At 42.3% G+C, this 16,458-nt stretch overlaps 1 protein-coding gene across 5 annotated transcripts in view; it reads right to left on the bottom strand.

The window, feature by feature from the left end:
• Positions 1-1,146: 1,146 nt before the first annotated feature.
• The window catches only part of COL14A1 (collagen type XIV alpha 1 chain), a 268,310-nt gene continuing 252,998 nt past the window's right edge, over positions 1,147-16,458 (bottom strand). For 4 of the 5 annotated variants that reach the window (XM_030875687.3, XM_060287056.2, XM_030875689.3 and 1 more), the window contains 3 exons: positions 5,488-5,565; positions 3,633-3,788; positions 1,147-2,002 (listed from right to left, as the gene is read on the bottom strand). In XM_030875687.3, coding sequence (XP_030731547.1) covers positions 1,923-2,002; positions 3,633-3,788; positions 5,488-5,565 — 314 coding nt within the window. In that variant the 3' untranslated portion in view covers positions 1,147-1,922. Of the gene's footprint in view, positions 2,826-3,632; positions 3,789-5,487; positions 5,566-16,458 lie in introns of all 5 variants that reach the window. The other variant, XM_030875690.3, reaches the window with a different exon arrangement.

Raw genomic sequence — 16,458 nt, 5'->3', positions numbered from 1 at the left:
CCCCGCTCGCCGCAACTAAAGAAAGTCAGTGCGCAGTAATGAAGACCCAACGCAGCCAAAAATAAGTAAATTTATTTTAAAAAAAGAATGATATGAATGGACTAGAACCTCTAGTGTTTATACTTCGCCATTTATATCAAACTTTGAAGGTCTTCTGAGTGACATAAGAAGCCTTTGCATTTCCAAGGGCCAAACACTAACGTATACAGAATATCCTCTCTACTCACTTGTTGAAGACCAAGAAATCTGAGATACAAGGGAATGCTATGACTAGTGACACACCCCAGTCATTTAAAGAGTTCTCTCAGGTGATTCTGGGCCATTCAATCTTGTGCAAGCTTTCCTCCTCATTAGTCCTGCTTTCTACATGTGGAAGCATGCGCCATAACTACAAGGGAACCACTGTTGGTTATCTGCTCACTGTCTTCTTTCATTTCTTGCAAAGGCAGCAAAGAATATATTTATGTTTACCTGGATCCCCAAAGGCACACATAGACCCTTTTGTTTGAATACTTTGGATGGGAAGGTCTTAAACCAATCTGTGTGGTGAGGGGACCCAAAGAATCTCAAGAGACCTTCCTGATCCAGGAAGACTCCAGCTTCTGGTGATAAATGACCCCATCCCTACTTCTGACAATTACCTGTTATCACGGAGATGTTACAGAGGAAAAGGAATATACGTTCAGTTTATGGTTCTCTTTCATTTCTATTTTCAACAAACAATTAATAGAACCCAAATCTTTTTCAAACACCTAGTGTTTTCCTTTATGAGCAAAAGACAAATTATAGTTTAGAAATTAGAATCTATTAGATTCAACCTCATTTCTTCTTTGTCTTCTAGAGTTTTTCTTAAAACCGAAAGATAAGTTCTTTAGGCAAACATTTACTTAGCATCAGTCTTACATTTTCACAGTCAAGTCTGTCTGGTAGGTTATATAGGAATAATAGAATTCTGTCAGTCTGTTAGGCTCAAGTCAGCTGCCTTTTTCTGTTAAGTATCCTACCACACTCAGAATGAATGAATGAATGTTTGAATGAGTGTCTAAAGGTAGGCAGCTGTCATTTTTCTGGTTAAACCTAAGCCAACTACAAAAGTTTAAGGTGACATATAGAAATGGAATAAAATAAAAACAATCCACGTACATTGTTTAAAATTTTTATTTGCTTAAAAAAAGAATGGAAATAGGTTTGCAAAAATATATCTGCATGTACAAAGTAATCCATGTGGTTAAGGAGCGCAAGCTCTGGAACATACTGCTGGATAAATTATTCAACAAAATTGGATCTTTTTCCATCAGAATCAGTGGGAAGTCATTATTTTACATGTCAAAAGCCACTGAAAAAACTAAATCTATTTTTACAATCACCAAATTCGGAAAGGTTATATTCTAACACATATTCTTGGATACCAGTGGAGCTAGTTACCAAGTGATCTCAGAGTTGGACAGATCAATTTAGCAAGAGGTAGTTTCTCCAATCATGTCCCTCCTTTCTTTTCAGCAAGGTCATTCCTAGAGGGGATAAGGATAAACAGCATAATCTTCGAGTCCCTTTGAATTCCTGTTCTGCTGGGACCCCATTTTCCTCAAAGACAGTCATATCTGTCTTGTTGCATTTTAGGACTTGAGATCATCTACCACAGAAAAGATTCCAGAGTTCAAACTTCTTGGCCAATTTTTCTTTGAGCATGCCATTAAAACAACAAAGAGAAATCAATCCTATGGTGTCATGGATTAGGGGAATTGTTTTAAACATACTTTTTGTTAATATAACAGTATTATTAACAATATCCAAGGAGGAGATGTAGGCTGGTGAAATGAGTCCCCTCCCAAAGGCAGCATACAAACCACATAATGACATTCTTCTTGAATAAGTTGCCTTAGGAGCTTTTGCGGTTGGTCCTCCAAGTTCTCCTGAGACTATCAGATCCCAGAGCCCCACAGCTCCATGGCTTCCAGCTCATCTTGGACAGGGGTGAACTCTGGCTCATCAGGATGGGGAACTAGAGAGGAAGAGTGGGGGTGGGGACGTGATAGAACCCAGGAACCATAAATTGATATCCTCCCCTTATATGGGTCCATAGAGACACAGTCTCTAAAGTACAGAGATATCCTGCTCGGGTAGAAAGCAGTAGCTACCTTTATCCACCACAGTGCTTGCACCTTTGCCAGGAGGTTTCAGATGGTTAGCGAAAGAAGGAAGGTACAGATATACTGCAGAAATTGTTAGGAAACTAGAATCACAGCCAACTGCTTAAATATTACATGTTTTATTTACAAAAGAAACCCTGAAATCTCAGCAGAATGATGAAAGAAAAATAAATTTTAAAAACCCATCTCATGTTAGAAGTCCAACACCAGGGGGCAGTAGGGAGGGGAGGTGATCAGAGGAAGAATGGATAGTAGGGTGGTCAGGGAGAAAGGCGCCCAGCAATTTGTGTGGCTACAGGAAAGAGGAGAAGACACATTTAAGTAACTATTCCTGGGCCTTCACCTAGGGAAGCTTGGGATAATTCTTGGTAGACAATCTTATACCTACGCTCAGGCTGATATGCAGCAGTCAGTTTCTATAACAACTGACACATGTGATTTGGTTAAGTTCCAGTCTTATCATTGTATGTGCTTGGAGCAGGGAGGGCAAGAAATGTGACAGTGGGCAGGTAGGGAAGCAGGTGAGGCAGGGAAACAGAGTGCCCATTGTTAGGGGCAGGGGATGCGTGGTGGTGGTCAACAGGACAGTTCTGTATCTGCAGCCAATTGCCCAGGCCAACGTAATCAGTGGAGGAGTTCCACATCAGTGCTGGTAATCATTGTAAGGGATCAGATCTTAATAAGGGACAGGGATATTTGAGAGAACGGGGAGGGAAGAGATGAACAGAGAAAAACACATCAGCAAAACTTTGACCAGTCCCTCTGGCAAATAAGGTTAAATTTCTTCTAAAGCAGAAAATTTAAATTCATTGGCTAATAAGCTCATTGCCCCAAAGCAGTCTTTGAACCTCTCTCTTGATGCTTCCAAGTGTGACTATGTTAAAAAATGTCCCATTACACAACCCTCCAGCATGCAGACCACAGATGTTTTCAGGAAGCATAATCTTTTCAGAATCTCAGTCTAGTGGTTAGGAAGAGGCAAGGACAGCATGGCCACTTTTGTTTCTTAAAATAATCCTTGGTGACCTAAAATGCATGCGGTGGGCAGGATGTCACCCAACAGTATCTCCAGGGCCCTCCTAATTACGGGGAAAGTTCTAAGTTTGAGGTTTCCCCAAAACAAGAGTAAAACTTTAGAGGACTTCGTGGCCACACCACAGAAATAACACAGAATGAGAGGCCCCAAAGAATGTTCAAACATGTCCCTCAATGATCAGATATGAGGTCAGAGGCCAAATCTGTGTGGATCGCCATTTGGAAGCAAGGAAGACTTAGATGTGGTATTATTTTAAATTTCCTCTTCAGAGGTAACCTCTATATTAATTTGTACTTTACAGAAGATGCCTCTGGATAATTTAAAAGGTTGTGAGCAATTCAAGCTCTGCTTCCTGTGCATAATAGGTCTGCTTTTATAGCACCCTCACCATTATGATACTAAGCATAGCAAGACATTGCTCAAAGCCCACAAGGGCTGACACTTACCTCCTACGCTGTAGGCAGAACATGAAGAGGGGTCGCAGTATCCAGGCTGGCCAGAAGGACCTTGTGGTCCAGGCACCCCCAAGTGACCTGGTGGACCCCTTGGTCCAGGAGAGCCAGGGGGTCCAGGGCTTCCTGGCCGACTTTCCCCGGAAGGTCCTACGAAGTATCCACCAATGAAAACAGTTGGTCTTTTATCATCACAGGGTGAGTTTTCAGACTACCAAGAAGTAAACTAACTCTTACAAGAAGCCATATTACACATCTTAACAACTGGGGTGATCTGCCTCTCTCTACTCATTGAGTTCTATTCCTGAACTGGATTTCCTGGAAGAGGATCATACTGCAATCACATGTTCTCCTGGAGGTCAATGCTTTCAATCAGCTCAGGAAACCAGAAAGCAAAATGTAGTCTTTTTTTTAATCACCTCCTGGATATGAAAGGGAAAGGAGCATACCACTGTCAACCTTGTTTTCTTTATGGAGTTTCTGTTTCCCAATGCAGGTTCCTTATGAATTCAATGTATGGCCATGCACGCGCACACACACACACACACACACACACACACACACACACACACACGTACATATGCACACACACATGAACACACTTGATCTCAACCTTATAACTTATCCTGGTTTATGGCCCCAGATAATTGGAATAAATTAGTCTAAATTTGAAAGAAATTATACTGGAGGAGAAAAATGAGAATTCTGAAATTGGACCCAATATACGAATCCAAAATTTCTTTAGGCTAGCTTGAATCAACTGAGAACTTACACTGAGTGAAAGTGAGACGGGGATTAAAATTTCTGTGAATTTAAGAAGTATGTCAGTCTGGCATTTTTCTGGTTTATGCGTTTGCTTTGTTTTGCTTTAGGCCTGGATTCCAACAGTGCTTAGAAGGCCTTTTTCAACTAGAAATGAAACTCTTCAACTAGAACCACAATGAAAATTAGGAACACGTATCACCTTATATTTGAAAAGCGTTGTGACTCTCAGATGCATTCCGTTTCATTCAATTAACATTCACTAACCACTCATTCTGTGTAAGGCATGAGCTAGATCAGTTCCTCATACAATCTCTAATAACAGGAGTATTTATACTCAAAGTGAATCCATTGCATTAGGAATCTCTCCTACAAAAGGTATTTTCCAAAATCATCATTAGGTTGGAAAGAAAAATCGGTAAGTCATTTGATTCAATATGGCTAAGACCGGGATTGTAAATACAGTTGGATTGTAACCTTATAACTTTAATAACAGAGTATGATCATCTGGAAGCCATTCTAAAAGCACATAGTAGAATACACAAAACTCATTCAGTCAGGTGACCATGGTGGCAGAAACTACGAGTGTTCATCCAATATCCATGTGTTCCCCTAGATTTTGAGACTCCCTTACAGGTCGGCTGGGGCCATATGGCTAGTTTCAGCCAGTGAAATATGACTGGAAATGACATCTTTCATCCTGCCTTCAGGAAGCTGATGTGCCTCCTTTATCTTTCTCCCAAGGCCTTTTGTTCCAAAATGGGGGGAAAGTTACCGTACCCACATCAAACTTTGGGTAAGTATCAATCCACTAAGCACTGGGGATTGATTTGTTACTACAGCATAGCCTAGCCCAGCCTAACTCACGCAACCAATAAGATCCCAGAATATGCTGTATCTTTGGGGGTTTGTGTATTGGGAGGTTCGTTACTAACAAACTAGCCTTCCAATGAAAGGAACGAGAAATATAGCCATTCCAGTTGGACACAAGGATGTAATATGGCCATTTGCCTCACCTGCAATGTCAAGTGAATATAGAGATTTAGGATTTCCACCTTACAGTTTCCTGTTAGGTAGGAAGAGTTACCTGCTGGCCCAGGGGGGCCTCTTGGACCTTGAGTTCCAATGCCTGGATTTCCTTTATCTCCCTTCACACCAGTTAAACCTATTCAAAAAAAGAAGAAAAAAGAAAGAAAGAAAGAAAAGAAAGTTCTCCTTAAAATGACATCTGGGTGGTTCTGTTTTTCTGGGTTTTGAAAGGATATCGCTGATGAAGGCAATGATGAGGGTTGATTTAGGGTTACGGTTGTCATGGGACTTTTAAATTGAATCCTGACACTGGTGACTTCTGCACAACCACATACAGAAGGCTGGCTCTGTATCTGAGTTGTCTTCTGTATTTGTAATACTGCAAGTTTATCGTCCTCCCTCCCACTGAAGTGGCTCAGCCTGCAGGGATCTGGCCTGTGTCTTTGCACGCACCAGGCCATTGGACGCATGCAGTTGGCACCCCACAAGTAACACAATAGAAATCACAAGTGGACATATCTAACATTTTCCTTTTGGTCCACCCTGTAATGTATCTGCAAAAGGCATGAATTATAATTAGGCAGCAAAGTTCTAAAGAGCGTGAGTTTCCATTAAAAACTTGGAAGCTTCAGGACGGCCTGTGTTTGATTTGGCTGATTCAGCCCCATAAAAATCTAAACCTATTCATGTTTCTTTTCCACTGAACAAACTTCTTATTCCAAATAATTTACGCTGGTGTTAACAAACTATAGATTTTTACAGGCAGAAAAACAGAGAAATACAGGCTCTGACACCTCATCGTCCAAATGGGTCCTATCACAAGACTGCTGAACAGGTGACAGCATGCTATATTGAGGCCCGATTCGTCAGACAGAGAGAAGAATCAGACTGGGGTCTGGGTTACCCTGGCTCGCATCACAGAAAGTCTCTAGTATCTGTTTTTCATGTACAATAATACTTCGAAATAATAGAATGCAGAAATACATCTCTTCATAATTACAAAGAAATTATGTGTGAACTGGCAAAGCCTAGGAGGGAACATAAATAAAGGAAAATAATTTGATAGGCAGCAGGCATGCAAGTGATCTAAAGTGTTTATAGTTACAAATAGCTTTTTTTTCCCTTCTAAGTGCAAGGCATGTTCACTGTAGGCAAATTAGAAGATACAAAAAGCAAGGACTCCAGTCCTAGAAAAGAATCACTTTTAACATCTTGGTTTGTAACTTCCAGAAAGAAAGGTATTGATGTAGTATTTGCTCTGGGAATAGCAGTGTTTTTCTACACTGCACATATACTGATGGTCCTTTCGTTTGACGTTTTGATGTCTGCTGTGTTCCTTGTTGACCACCTCTTGGGGTCAAGGTGGTATACCTGTCACCTTTAAAAAAGCCCTTCTTCCTTGTTAGCGGTCCTCAGGGCTGCTCGATCCACCTCAATGCTTCCCTAATATCCATGCCTATTGCACGTGGCCTTGGTGGTGTTTTCTGAGCTCAGGAAAGACCAGTACTGCAGGAAGAGGGCAGGGCACTGACCACCAAGCCTCTGACCTCCTGTTCTGAGACTCACTCTTCTCCTAGGAACTGACAGGAAGAGAGTTATTTCTCAAAAGTAAAACTACAATCATATCTGAGTTTAAAAATCACATAGACAAGCCAACATCTAATGCTCAATTGCTAAATCAAGTTGTTCAGACAGCAAATCACCATGAGTACGTCTACTGGGCGTTACCCAAATAGCTACTGGTTTAGCTAACTGGGTAATAACTGGAGTGAGTACTTTTGTTTTTTTGCTTTTTATTTTTTTGTTTTATTTTTGGCTGTGTTGGGTCTTCGTTGCTGTGTGCGGGCTTTCTCTAGTTGCGGCGAGCTGAGGCTACGCTTCGTTGGGGTGCGTGGGATTCTCATTGCAGTGGCTTCTCTTGTTGCGGAGCACAGGCTCTAGGCGTGTGGGCTTCAGTAGTTGTGGCACGTGGGCTCAGTAGTTGTGGTGCCTGGGCTTCGTTGCTCCGCAGCATGTGGGATCTTCCCAAACCAGGGCTCGAACCTGTGTCCCCTGCATTGGCAGGCAGATTCTTAACCACTGTGCCACCAGAGAAGTCCTGTGAGTACTATTTTTAATAGGAGGTAGATGCTCCCTCACTTGCGAACAATTGTGCCCTAACGTGCATCTGGAAATTTAGCAGAAATAGCCTCTTCTTCTGTGAGAGTTGGAGTTGCTTTCCCCACAGGGAACCACTGATTTTTAAAGAATTAAAACACAAGAAAATACACCGATGACTAACAGCAGGCTGCATGATTAAATGCACAGTGATTCAGAGGCCTCCCGTGACCTTACAGTACCTAAGAATCAATGGTAAGGACATGGCTTCTCGGGGATTCCCCACAAGTGGAAGACGTAGGCTGAAGACAACATCCAGGACAGTATCCTTGGGAATAAGCCCCTGATAAGAGTTTCCTGACCTATCCTTTGCTTATTCACAAAGAATGCAAAAGGTGGGGAAGACTGGGGAGTAGAACGTCTGGTTGCTTTAATTCTCTAATTATGTAGAGAAAAGCAAGTGGCATTTGTTATTATCTGCAATACAAGTCAAAGTAAGAGAGGAAGGTCCTCAAAAGAATAGTCCAGCCCCTCAAGATGCCTTAAAAGAAAAAAAGAAAAAAAGAAAGCTTTTAAGGATGTAGTTATATATTAACAGAGAATTTTAGATTTCCTTATCCTTGAAGTTATGAAATGTTCCAACTACATGTAGGCTAATATATCAATATTTGTCTATGTCTTCACTTGTGTTTCTCAGACTGAAGGAATACTCAGGTCCATGACAACCGATAAATCTTTCTTTTGGAATGAAAAAAACATGTTAAAAAACACCATTTAAGGGACTTCCCTGGTGGCCCAGTGGTTGAGAATCCGCCTGCCAATGCAGGGGACACGGGTTCGAGCCCTGGTCTGGGAAGATCCCACATGCCACAGAGCAACTAAGCCCGTGCGCCACAACTACTGAGCCTGTGCTCCAGAGCCTGTGAGCCACAACTACTGAGCCCGTGTGCCACAACTACTGAAGCCCGCGAGCCTAGAGCCCGTGCTCTACAACAAGAGAAGCCACCACAATGAGAAGCCTGCGCACCGCAACAAAGAGTAGCCCCCGCTTGCCCCAACTAGAGAAAGCCCGCACAGCAACGAAGACCCAACGCAGCCAACAATACATATATACATACATACATACATAGAGTTAAAAAAAAACCAGACAACCACTATTTAAGTACCTAAGATGAGGACTGAAATTGAAAGCTAAGCTTAGAGGCCTCAGATCTCTAAGAATAGAACTGGATATACTTTTGATAAGCCTTGTAGGCTGTGATTAAAAGAAAGGAAATCAAATGTTCTAAAATGTCAGCCTGTGACTGTCCATGAAATGACAATAAAGTCTGGGCATAGTCATTCTTTACAGACAAAATGCAGTCATCGCCCATAATAAGGGCTCGCCTCATACATCTCTTTTGTGAGGGTCCAAGGTGGGGCCATTTGGTGCTGAGATGGGGTCACCAGAGCAAAGACATGGGAACTCCTGAGTTCACAGGATATTCCCTCCTGAAATACCCTTTCCACCTTGGGTGTCTCCATAAATACTCCTCATTCTTAAAGACTCAACTCAAAGCTTCTTTACAACCACAACAGGCAGAAGCACAACAAATTCAAGGATTATCTATCTCAATCATGGCTATATCCCCTACATTTCTATGGTGACTTCCACATAGTATCTAACCCACAAATATTTACTGAATGAACAAATGAATGAATGAATGAATAAATAATTTGCTTCCGTATTACCTGTGCCTCCTTTGGCACTTATCCCATTGCACTGCTTGTTCTCATGTTCACCTCGCCCGGCACCATGAGCCTGATGACTGCAGGGACCATGCCTTATTTATTGCTCTAGTGTCAGATCCAAGCACAATCTCGCACATAGTAGGTGTCCAGGAAGGCTAACTGAATGACTGATTGTCTACACCAAAACGCAGCTGACTGTTAGAAAGCAAGCATGACCTTTGAAGGATCAAAAAAAAAATTCCTTAGGCTGGAACTCTGCTTTTACTTTCACATGTCTGGCTTTTGTGAAAACTGTTTTTTTCTCACAAGCTCCTTATGTGGCAATATTAACTACTAGCGTTATTTAGAGATGAGTATCATGGACTCCAATTAAATTTAAGTTTCTGTCATTTTTTAAAAAATGAGCATAGGGACTTCCCAGGCGGAGCAGTGGTTGAGAGTACACCTGCCAATGCAGGGGACACAGGTTTGAGCCCTGGTCCGGGAAGATCCCACATGCTGCGGAGCAACTAAGCCCGTGCTCCACAACTACTGAGCCTGCGCTCTAGAGCCCGTGAGCCACAACTACTGAGCCCACGCCCTACAACTACTGAAGCCCGTGTGCCCAGAACCCGTGTTCACAACAAGAGAAGCCACTGCAACGAGAAGCCCGCGCACCACAACGAAGAGTAGCCCCTGCTCGCTGCAACTAGAGAAAGCCCGCACGCAGCAATGAAGACCCAACGCAGCCAAAAATAAATAAATAAAAATTTTTAAAAAATTGAGCATAGCTGACATAAATGAAGATCTAACTTACTAAAAATATGATTTAGCTAATATTAAAATATCCTTAGTTTTCTGTGGAGTTACCAAAAATATTTAGAATAGAATAAAATCTTTTCTATTATTTATTCGTTCATTCTTTTTTCTTTTTTTAATGAGAATTTGTATGATCTACTCTCTTAGATCTTACTCTCATTAGAATTTTAAGATCTTGCTCTCTTCTTTCTTTCTTTTTTGAAACTTTTAAAATAGACTTTACTTTTTGAGGTTCACAGCAATACTGAATAGAAAGTAGAGAGTTCCCGAAAATCCCCACCCCCTACACTTGCATGGCCACCGCCATTACCAACATCCCTCAGTAGAGTGGTATATTTGTCATATTCTTTCTTTTTTAAAAGTCTCATGAGAAACCACATCAGGGCTACCTGATTCTCCCTTACTACTAATCTAACACTGACCCTCCACTATTTTCTTTTACAGATCTACTAAGGCAGAGACATGTTTGTTCTAGTTCATCATTATATTCCTAGTACCAGGCACATATTAGTCACTCAAGAAATATGATGAATGAATGAAATACAAGGTCTGATTACAGCTTTTGACAAACCAAGGATGTGAACAGTCGGTGTGTCAGCTATCCCTATAAATGGCCTCACCAGGTTCCGAATGCTAGATGCTTTACATGTACAAACTCACTTAGTCTTCACAAGAACCAAGATGGCAGGCACTACTGTTAACCCTAAAAGAGGCCTGTGATTCAGAGAGGTTAAGTCATGTGTCCTTAGCTAGTAAGTAACAGAGCCACGATTTCAACATAGGCAGGTTGATTCTGAGGCCTATACACTTAACCACAACACTCCCGGCCTCTCCATCCCAAGCTGGACCTAGAGGCTGAGTTTGTCTTGTTTGCTGTAGTCATGGCTTCCTGAACTGCCTGTCCAATCAATCTGCACATTTTCTCTGGTCCCACACTCAGAAATCAGCCCTGTGGTTATCATATTTCTTCAGCTTACTTCCCTTGGTTCACACACTTGCCCTCTGCTCGGAGCAATACTTGGGGTTGATTTTAATAGGATTTATCCTGCTCACACGGATGACTTGCCCAGGATCTGGCTTTTGGTTATCAGTTTCCTATTTTCCTTGGCCTGTTGGCCTCTGAGTGGGAAGATTTTACCCATTCCTATGGTCCCATGACCACACCAAGCACTCAGGCTGGAGTCTCATGCTACTCCGAGGAGCAGAGACATTCCCTCTTTATTCCAGACATTCTGAGCAACTCTCAGAATTTATGCCCAGGCAGATATGCAAGGCCTGGGTAATGTTTTCATTGTAATTCTACCAAGAAGCCACAGAAAATGTGAGACAAGGCTTCAGCTATGTTATTATATTGTCTGTTGCCTGGGATATGGCTGGTGATAAATTCCAAGTACAGTCTGTTTTTCATTCAATGTATGCTTGAATGCCTGCTAGGTACAAGGTACTGGATCAAGTACCTAGCTACAAGGTGGCAGATTAATTGGACTCAATCCAACAAGTATTTAATGTCCTTTTCCAGCCTCTGCTATTTTTACATGCTTGGCCCATAGGATTAGTACCAGCATGTGGAGCTCCACATTTTGTGCTATGGTGGCCAAGACTGGAAAATACATATTGGTTTTTTTTTTTTTTTTTTGCGGTATACGGGCCTCTCACTGTTGTGGCCTCTTCCGTTGCGGGGCACAGGCTCCGGACGCGCAGGCTCAGCGGCCATGGCTCACGTGCCCAGCCGCTCCGCAGCATGTGGGATCTTCCCGGACCGGGGCACGAACCCGTGTCCCCTGCATCGGCAGGCGGACTCTCAACCACTGCGCCACCAGGGAAGCCCCTACATATTGGTTTTAAATGTAAAAGAATCTTTGCAAACCACTGCTATGGGTCCCTCTCCCTATTGCCTTTTTCATAAAACAACTAGTCATCTAGTATGCCTCTATAATTCAGGGCTCAGCCAGGGAATGGTAAACCACTCTAGATCTTTCAGGCAGAGGGAATTTAATACAGGGATTTGGTTACATGGGTGACAGAAGGACTGAGAAACCAAACAGAAATGATGAGGCAACCCATAACATTAGCAACAGCAGGAAGCAACTATCACCCCTAGGTGTGCAGGGACAAAGAGAGGAAATGGTGTGCCTGGAGCTTTCTGGTAGGATCTAGAATGAGAGTAAGAGATGCTCCAGTGGAAGCAGGAGCCACACAGGGGCTGTAGCCACAGCTGGAGTGGCAGAGGAGGCAGGGGTGGGGCTAAGAGGAGAAATAGTCTGACTTTTCTCCTCCTCTTACCCTCTAATCCTCCGCGGTGCCTCCCATTGGCTGAACCTGCTCAGGAGCAGAGGGCAAAGAAGCCTGGAAACACAGTGATGCACAGCTAAAGGAGGGAGAGGAGCAAACCGAAAGCAAACTCCCAGTCCAGTCCTAATATCAGGTACTGAGAATTCAGAGTCAAAAGCATCCTTCCTGCCTGTCACAGGTCACCATGTAGTAAAGAGACAAACGAGTAGCTATAATGCGGTATGAGAATTGCAACAACAAAATATGAGGGCATCAAACTGAGGCATCTGTGGGGGATCTCAGAACGCTTTCCAATAGAGCTGACCATCGGAGTTAAGTCTTGAACAGCAGGCATTAGGCAAGGAAAGAAGGGATGGATGGAAATGCACATGCAAAGGCTTGCTGATGAGAGAGAACAGGGAGCGCCTGGGGAGCTAGAAATGGTTTGGAAGAGCTTTGGTGGCTGCTGGCTGGGGAGTGGTCTAGGTCACGTCAGGACAAATTTTGTGTATCAGACTGAATTTGAATATGGGCCCTTACGTGCAGAGAACTCCTTCAATACTTTCTACCTACCCTTTCCCCCCCCTTTTTTTTTGTTTGTAGTAAGTCATACTATTTTTCTTAAAGAGGAACTCAAACTGTTTAAGCTTCGGGACCCACAAAACATGGGTCTGCCTCTGCTGGATGCTACAAAGCAATACAACTAGCTGAGATGGACCAGAATCCCACAGAGCACAACCCCACCAACAAACACTGTGCGGGCTTCCCTGGTGGCGCAGTGGTTGAGAGTCCGCCTGCCGATGCAGGGGACACCGGTTCGTGCCCAGGTCCGGGAAGATCCCACATGCCGCGGAGCGGCTGGGCCCGTGAGCCATGGCCGCTGAGCCTGCGCGTCCGGAGCCTGTGCTCCACAACGGGAGAGGCCACAACAGTGAGAGGCCCGCGTACTGCACACACACAAAAAACAAAACAAAACCAAAAAAAACCACTGTGGTAGTCCCACTGAAAAGCTGAGGAAAATGCACTGAATCATTAAGTAGTGCTACCCAGTAGCCAAAGGAACCCACTCACCAGATCAAGAGCAAGACAACAGGATAGTTTGCACTTCAATGTTTTCTATCGCTCAGAGACATGATAGTATAGGCAGGAGGTCCTCAGGTCTTTTGACCACAGACATCTAAATTAGACACACTTACATTTGGGCAGTGGAGGGCAGGGGGAAGCACAGAGGGAGGAGGCAGTGAAGGAGGGAGAAGGGAGGACAGAGGAGAGAAGATGATGAGGTACCCAGCTCTTCATCACACACTAACCCTATCTCGTTGTTTGCAGGTTGACAGTTCACAGCTGCAGAGGTGGAGCAAAAGAGAACAGGGATTAAATAGGGCACCAGGAATCCTGGTGTTTTGTCCATCTAGTTTTGCCACTGATATTATGACCTCATAGGTACATAATAAGAAGGTCAGACCAAACGCCAATCTATCACTTTCAGCTCCAAAGTTCTGATTGCTCTTCCTCAAATGCCATATCATTTCCAGCACTGACTGCTGGGAAAATTATAAATGATACAAAGTTAGCAGGAAAATGAGCCAATTGCTATAGCTTAAAAAATGAGTATTGTAGGTTCAGCATGCATATTCAGCCATTTGATGGTATTTAAATAGATATTTAAATTAGAGCTTAGTCTGGTCTTTATTCTTTACAGAACTGAAAAGTGATGTGATGCTCTCCACTCTCGGAAAAGAAGGGAGTTTTGTCAGGGCATTGGGACAAGGCCAGGGTCTATGGAGTTTAAAACAAAATGTGTTATGGCCAACAGCCCTTCATAATAAGCATGAAGAATCACTATTAAGGTAAATACATCCTATATCTAGGATCCTCATCATGTTTTTCTGAGCTAGTAAAAAGTCCAGAAAAGTCAAATTACTTTGCTATATTCACATAATAATTTAATGTCTAAGTTAAATCTAGAACCAATGAAAATGGAAAGGGTTAATGAATATATCTTCTCTATGTATGTTTTCACCCATCTACACAAATGCATTTGGTATACTTATTTAGTATAATGTATTTATTGCTTTAAAAGCCATGTCAAAAAACTCACTGAAAATGGTTTATCATAGCTAATATAAACAGCTTTAGTTTTATCCTATAAACTAGTACATGGTATACTTCCATTTCACTTGTTTATGTTCAAGGCCAGAAATTTAGAAAATGACAAAACACATTTCTACATTTAAAAGATAGGGAGTGGGGAAAAGAGAATTGGATGAAGGACGTCAAAATGTACAAACTTCCACTTATAAGATAAATAAGTACTAGGGATGGAAAGTATGACATGATAAAAATAATTAATACTGCTGTGCTTATATATGTAAATTGTCAAGAGAGTAAATCCTAAGAGAAAAATATTTTCTCAAGAAAAAATCATTTTTTTCCAATTTCTTTAATTTTGTATATATACCAGATAATGGATATTCACCAAACTTACTGTGGTAACCATTTCATGGCGTATGTAAGCCAAATCATTATGTTATATGCCTTAAGCTTATACAGTGTATGTTAATTATATCTCAATAAAACTGGAAGAAAAAATGATAAAAAATAAAGTAAAGGGAGTCTCTCTCTTTCTCTATTTCCAGATTTGTGTGTGTACACGTGCGCGCACACACACACACACACACACAGAGGCAATATAGGCAGAAGATCCTTTGACCTTTTTACCACAGACATCTAAATTAGACACACTTAAATCTGGGCACTGAAAAATCCAATGCTTTTTCTATGCATTTAGGAAATGCATATAAAATATATCCAGTATAACCAAAACTTCCATTTAAAAATTTCACCCTGCTTTTCCGGCTAAAATTATATGATGATGATTTGAAGAAAATGCTGACGCTGTCAACTTGGCAGTCATTGGCTATTAACAGGATGTCTTTAGATTGATGAACTAAACCACATGGGCTTCTGCTTTTATCATGGCTCTAGGGCTGAATGAGAAATGGCAGCCAAAAAGCTAGCCAAGTGGTAGTTAACACCATAAATCACTTATGAGTCATGAAATAGCTATCAGATAACAGGTATTATGAGGAATAAAAGGAAAACAGACATTAAATTTGGTTTGTGGGGAGCATGTAGTCTCATTGGTGAAACAGGATTAACAGAGGTGAAACCAATAAAGGACAATTCAAGAAAGTATAGTCTACCTTGGCGCTAAACAACATGTTTTACACGGTAATGAGGTAGGGATCGGCCATCCATTCATTTGTCAAATATGTGTTCAGCTCCTTTGTGGAGGATGCAGAGATGAAAGGCACAGTCCCATTCAAGGAACTCACAGTCCAGTGGGAAGACAGACAAGTACACCAACAATTACAATATAACGGGAAACTGCTATGATGGAGGCATGTGTTTGGGGACCAGGGAGTACAAACGAGAGAGATGTTACTCAGATCTTCCACCTGTTCATCCAGTTGGAATAATGTAGTGTAGCAACAACAAACACACTGGCCAAACAAATAAACCACAGTGAGGGATGAGTGGTCTGGCAGAGTTGACTCTTGAGATGAGTTTCAAAATTTGAGTCTGATTGAGCCAGAGGAGGAAAGAGAGCTCTGGGGAGTCAGAATAACATGTGAAAATCCATGAAAGGCTAAAAGAACAGGGCACAACAGGAATTAGCCCTGAGTATGGAAAGGAAAAGGCATGTATGAAGATGTGGTAAACCGAAATAGTGGTCTGAATGCTTCACTATTCTGCGATAGAATTATGCATCTGTTCTCTTGCAACAGGCTCATGCATCTCCCTAGCCCTTGGATTTTGACTTGGCCGTGTGACTTGCTTCAACCAATGGGATATCAGTGGGCAATGATGTTAACAGAGGTTTGAAATATGATTGGTGGGTGGGTTGCCCTGTTTATTTCTGCCAATGCCATAAGGAGAACATAGTCTAGGGAGCTACTGCCCCCCCAGCCAGGGCCCCAGCAGAGCAGAGCTGCCCTTGCCTTCCACAGACATGTGGTGAGAAACAATATCTATTGCTGTATGTTACTGAGATTTTTGTGGTTTGTTATGCAGCAAAAGCTGACTCATACTGAGAGCCCTGAGTAGTTCAGTTTGGCTAGAGCAAAGG

The sequence above is a fragment of the Globicephala melas genome, chromosome 17 (assembly GCF_963455315.2).
Source record: "Globicephala melas chromosome 17, mGloMel1.2, whole genome shotgun sequence".
Classification (NCBI taxonomy): domain Eukaryota; kingdom Metazoa; phylum Chordata; class Mammalia; order Artiodactyla; family Delphinidae; genus Globicephala; species Globicephala melas.
The sequence above is the reverse complement of the archived record's forward strand: the minus strand, read 5'-3'. Positions and strand labels throughout refer to the sequence as shown.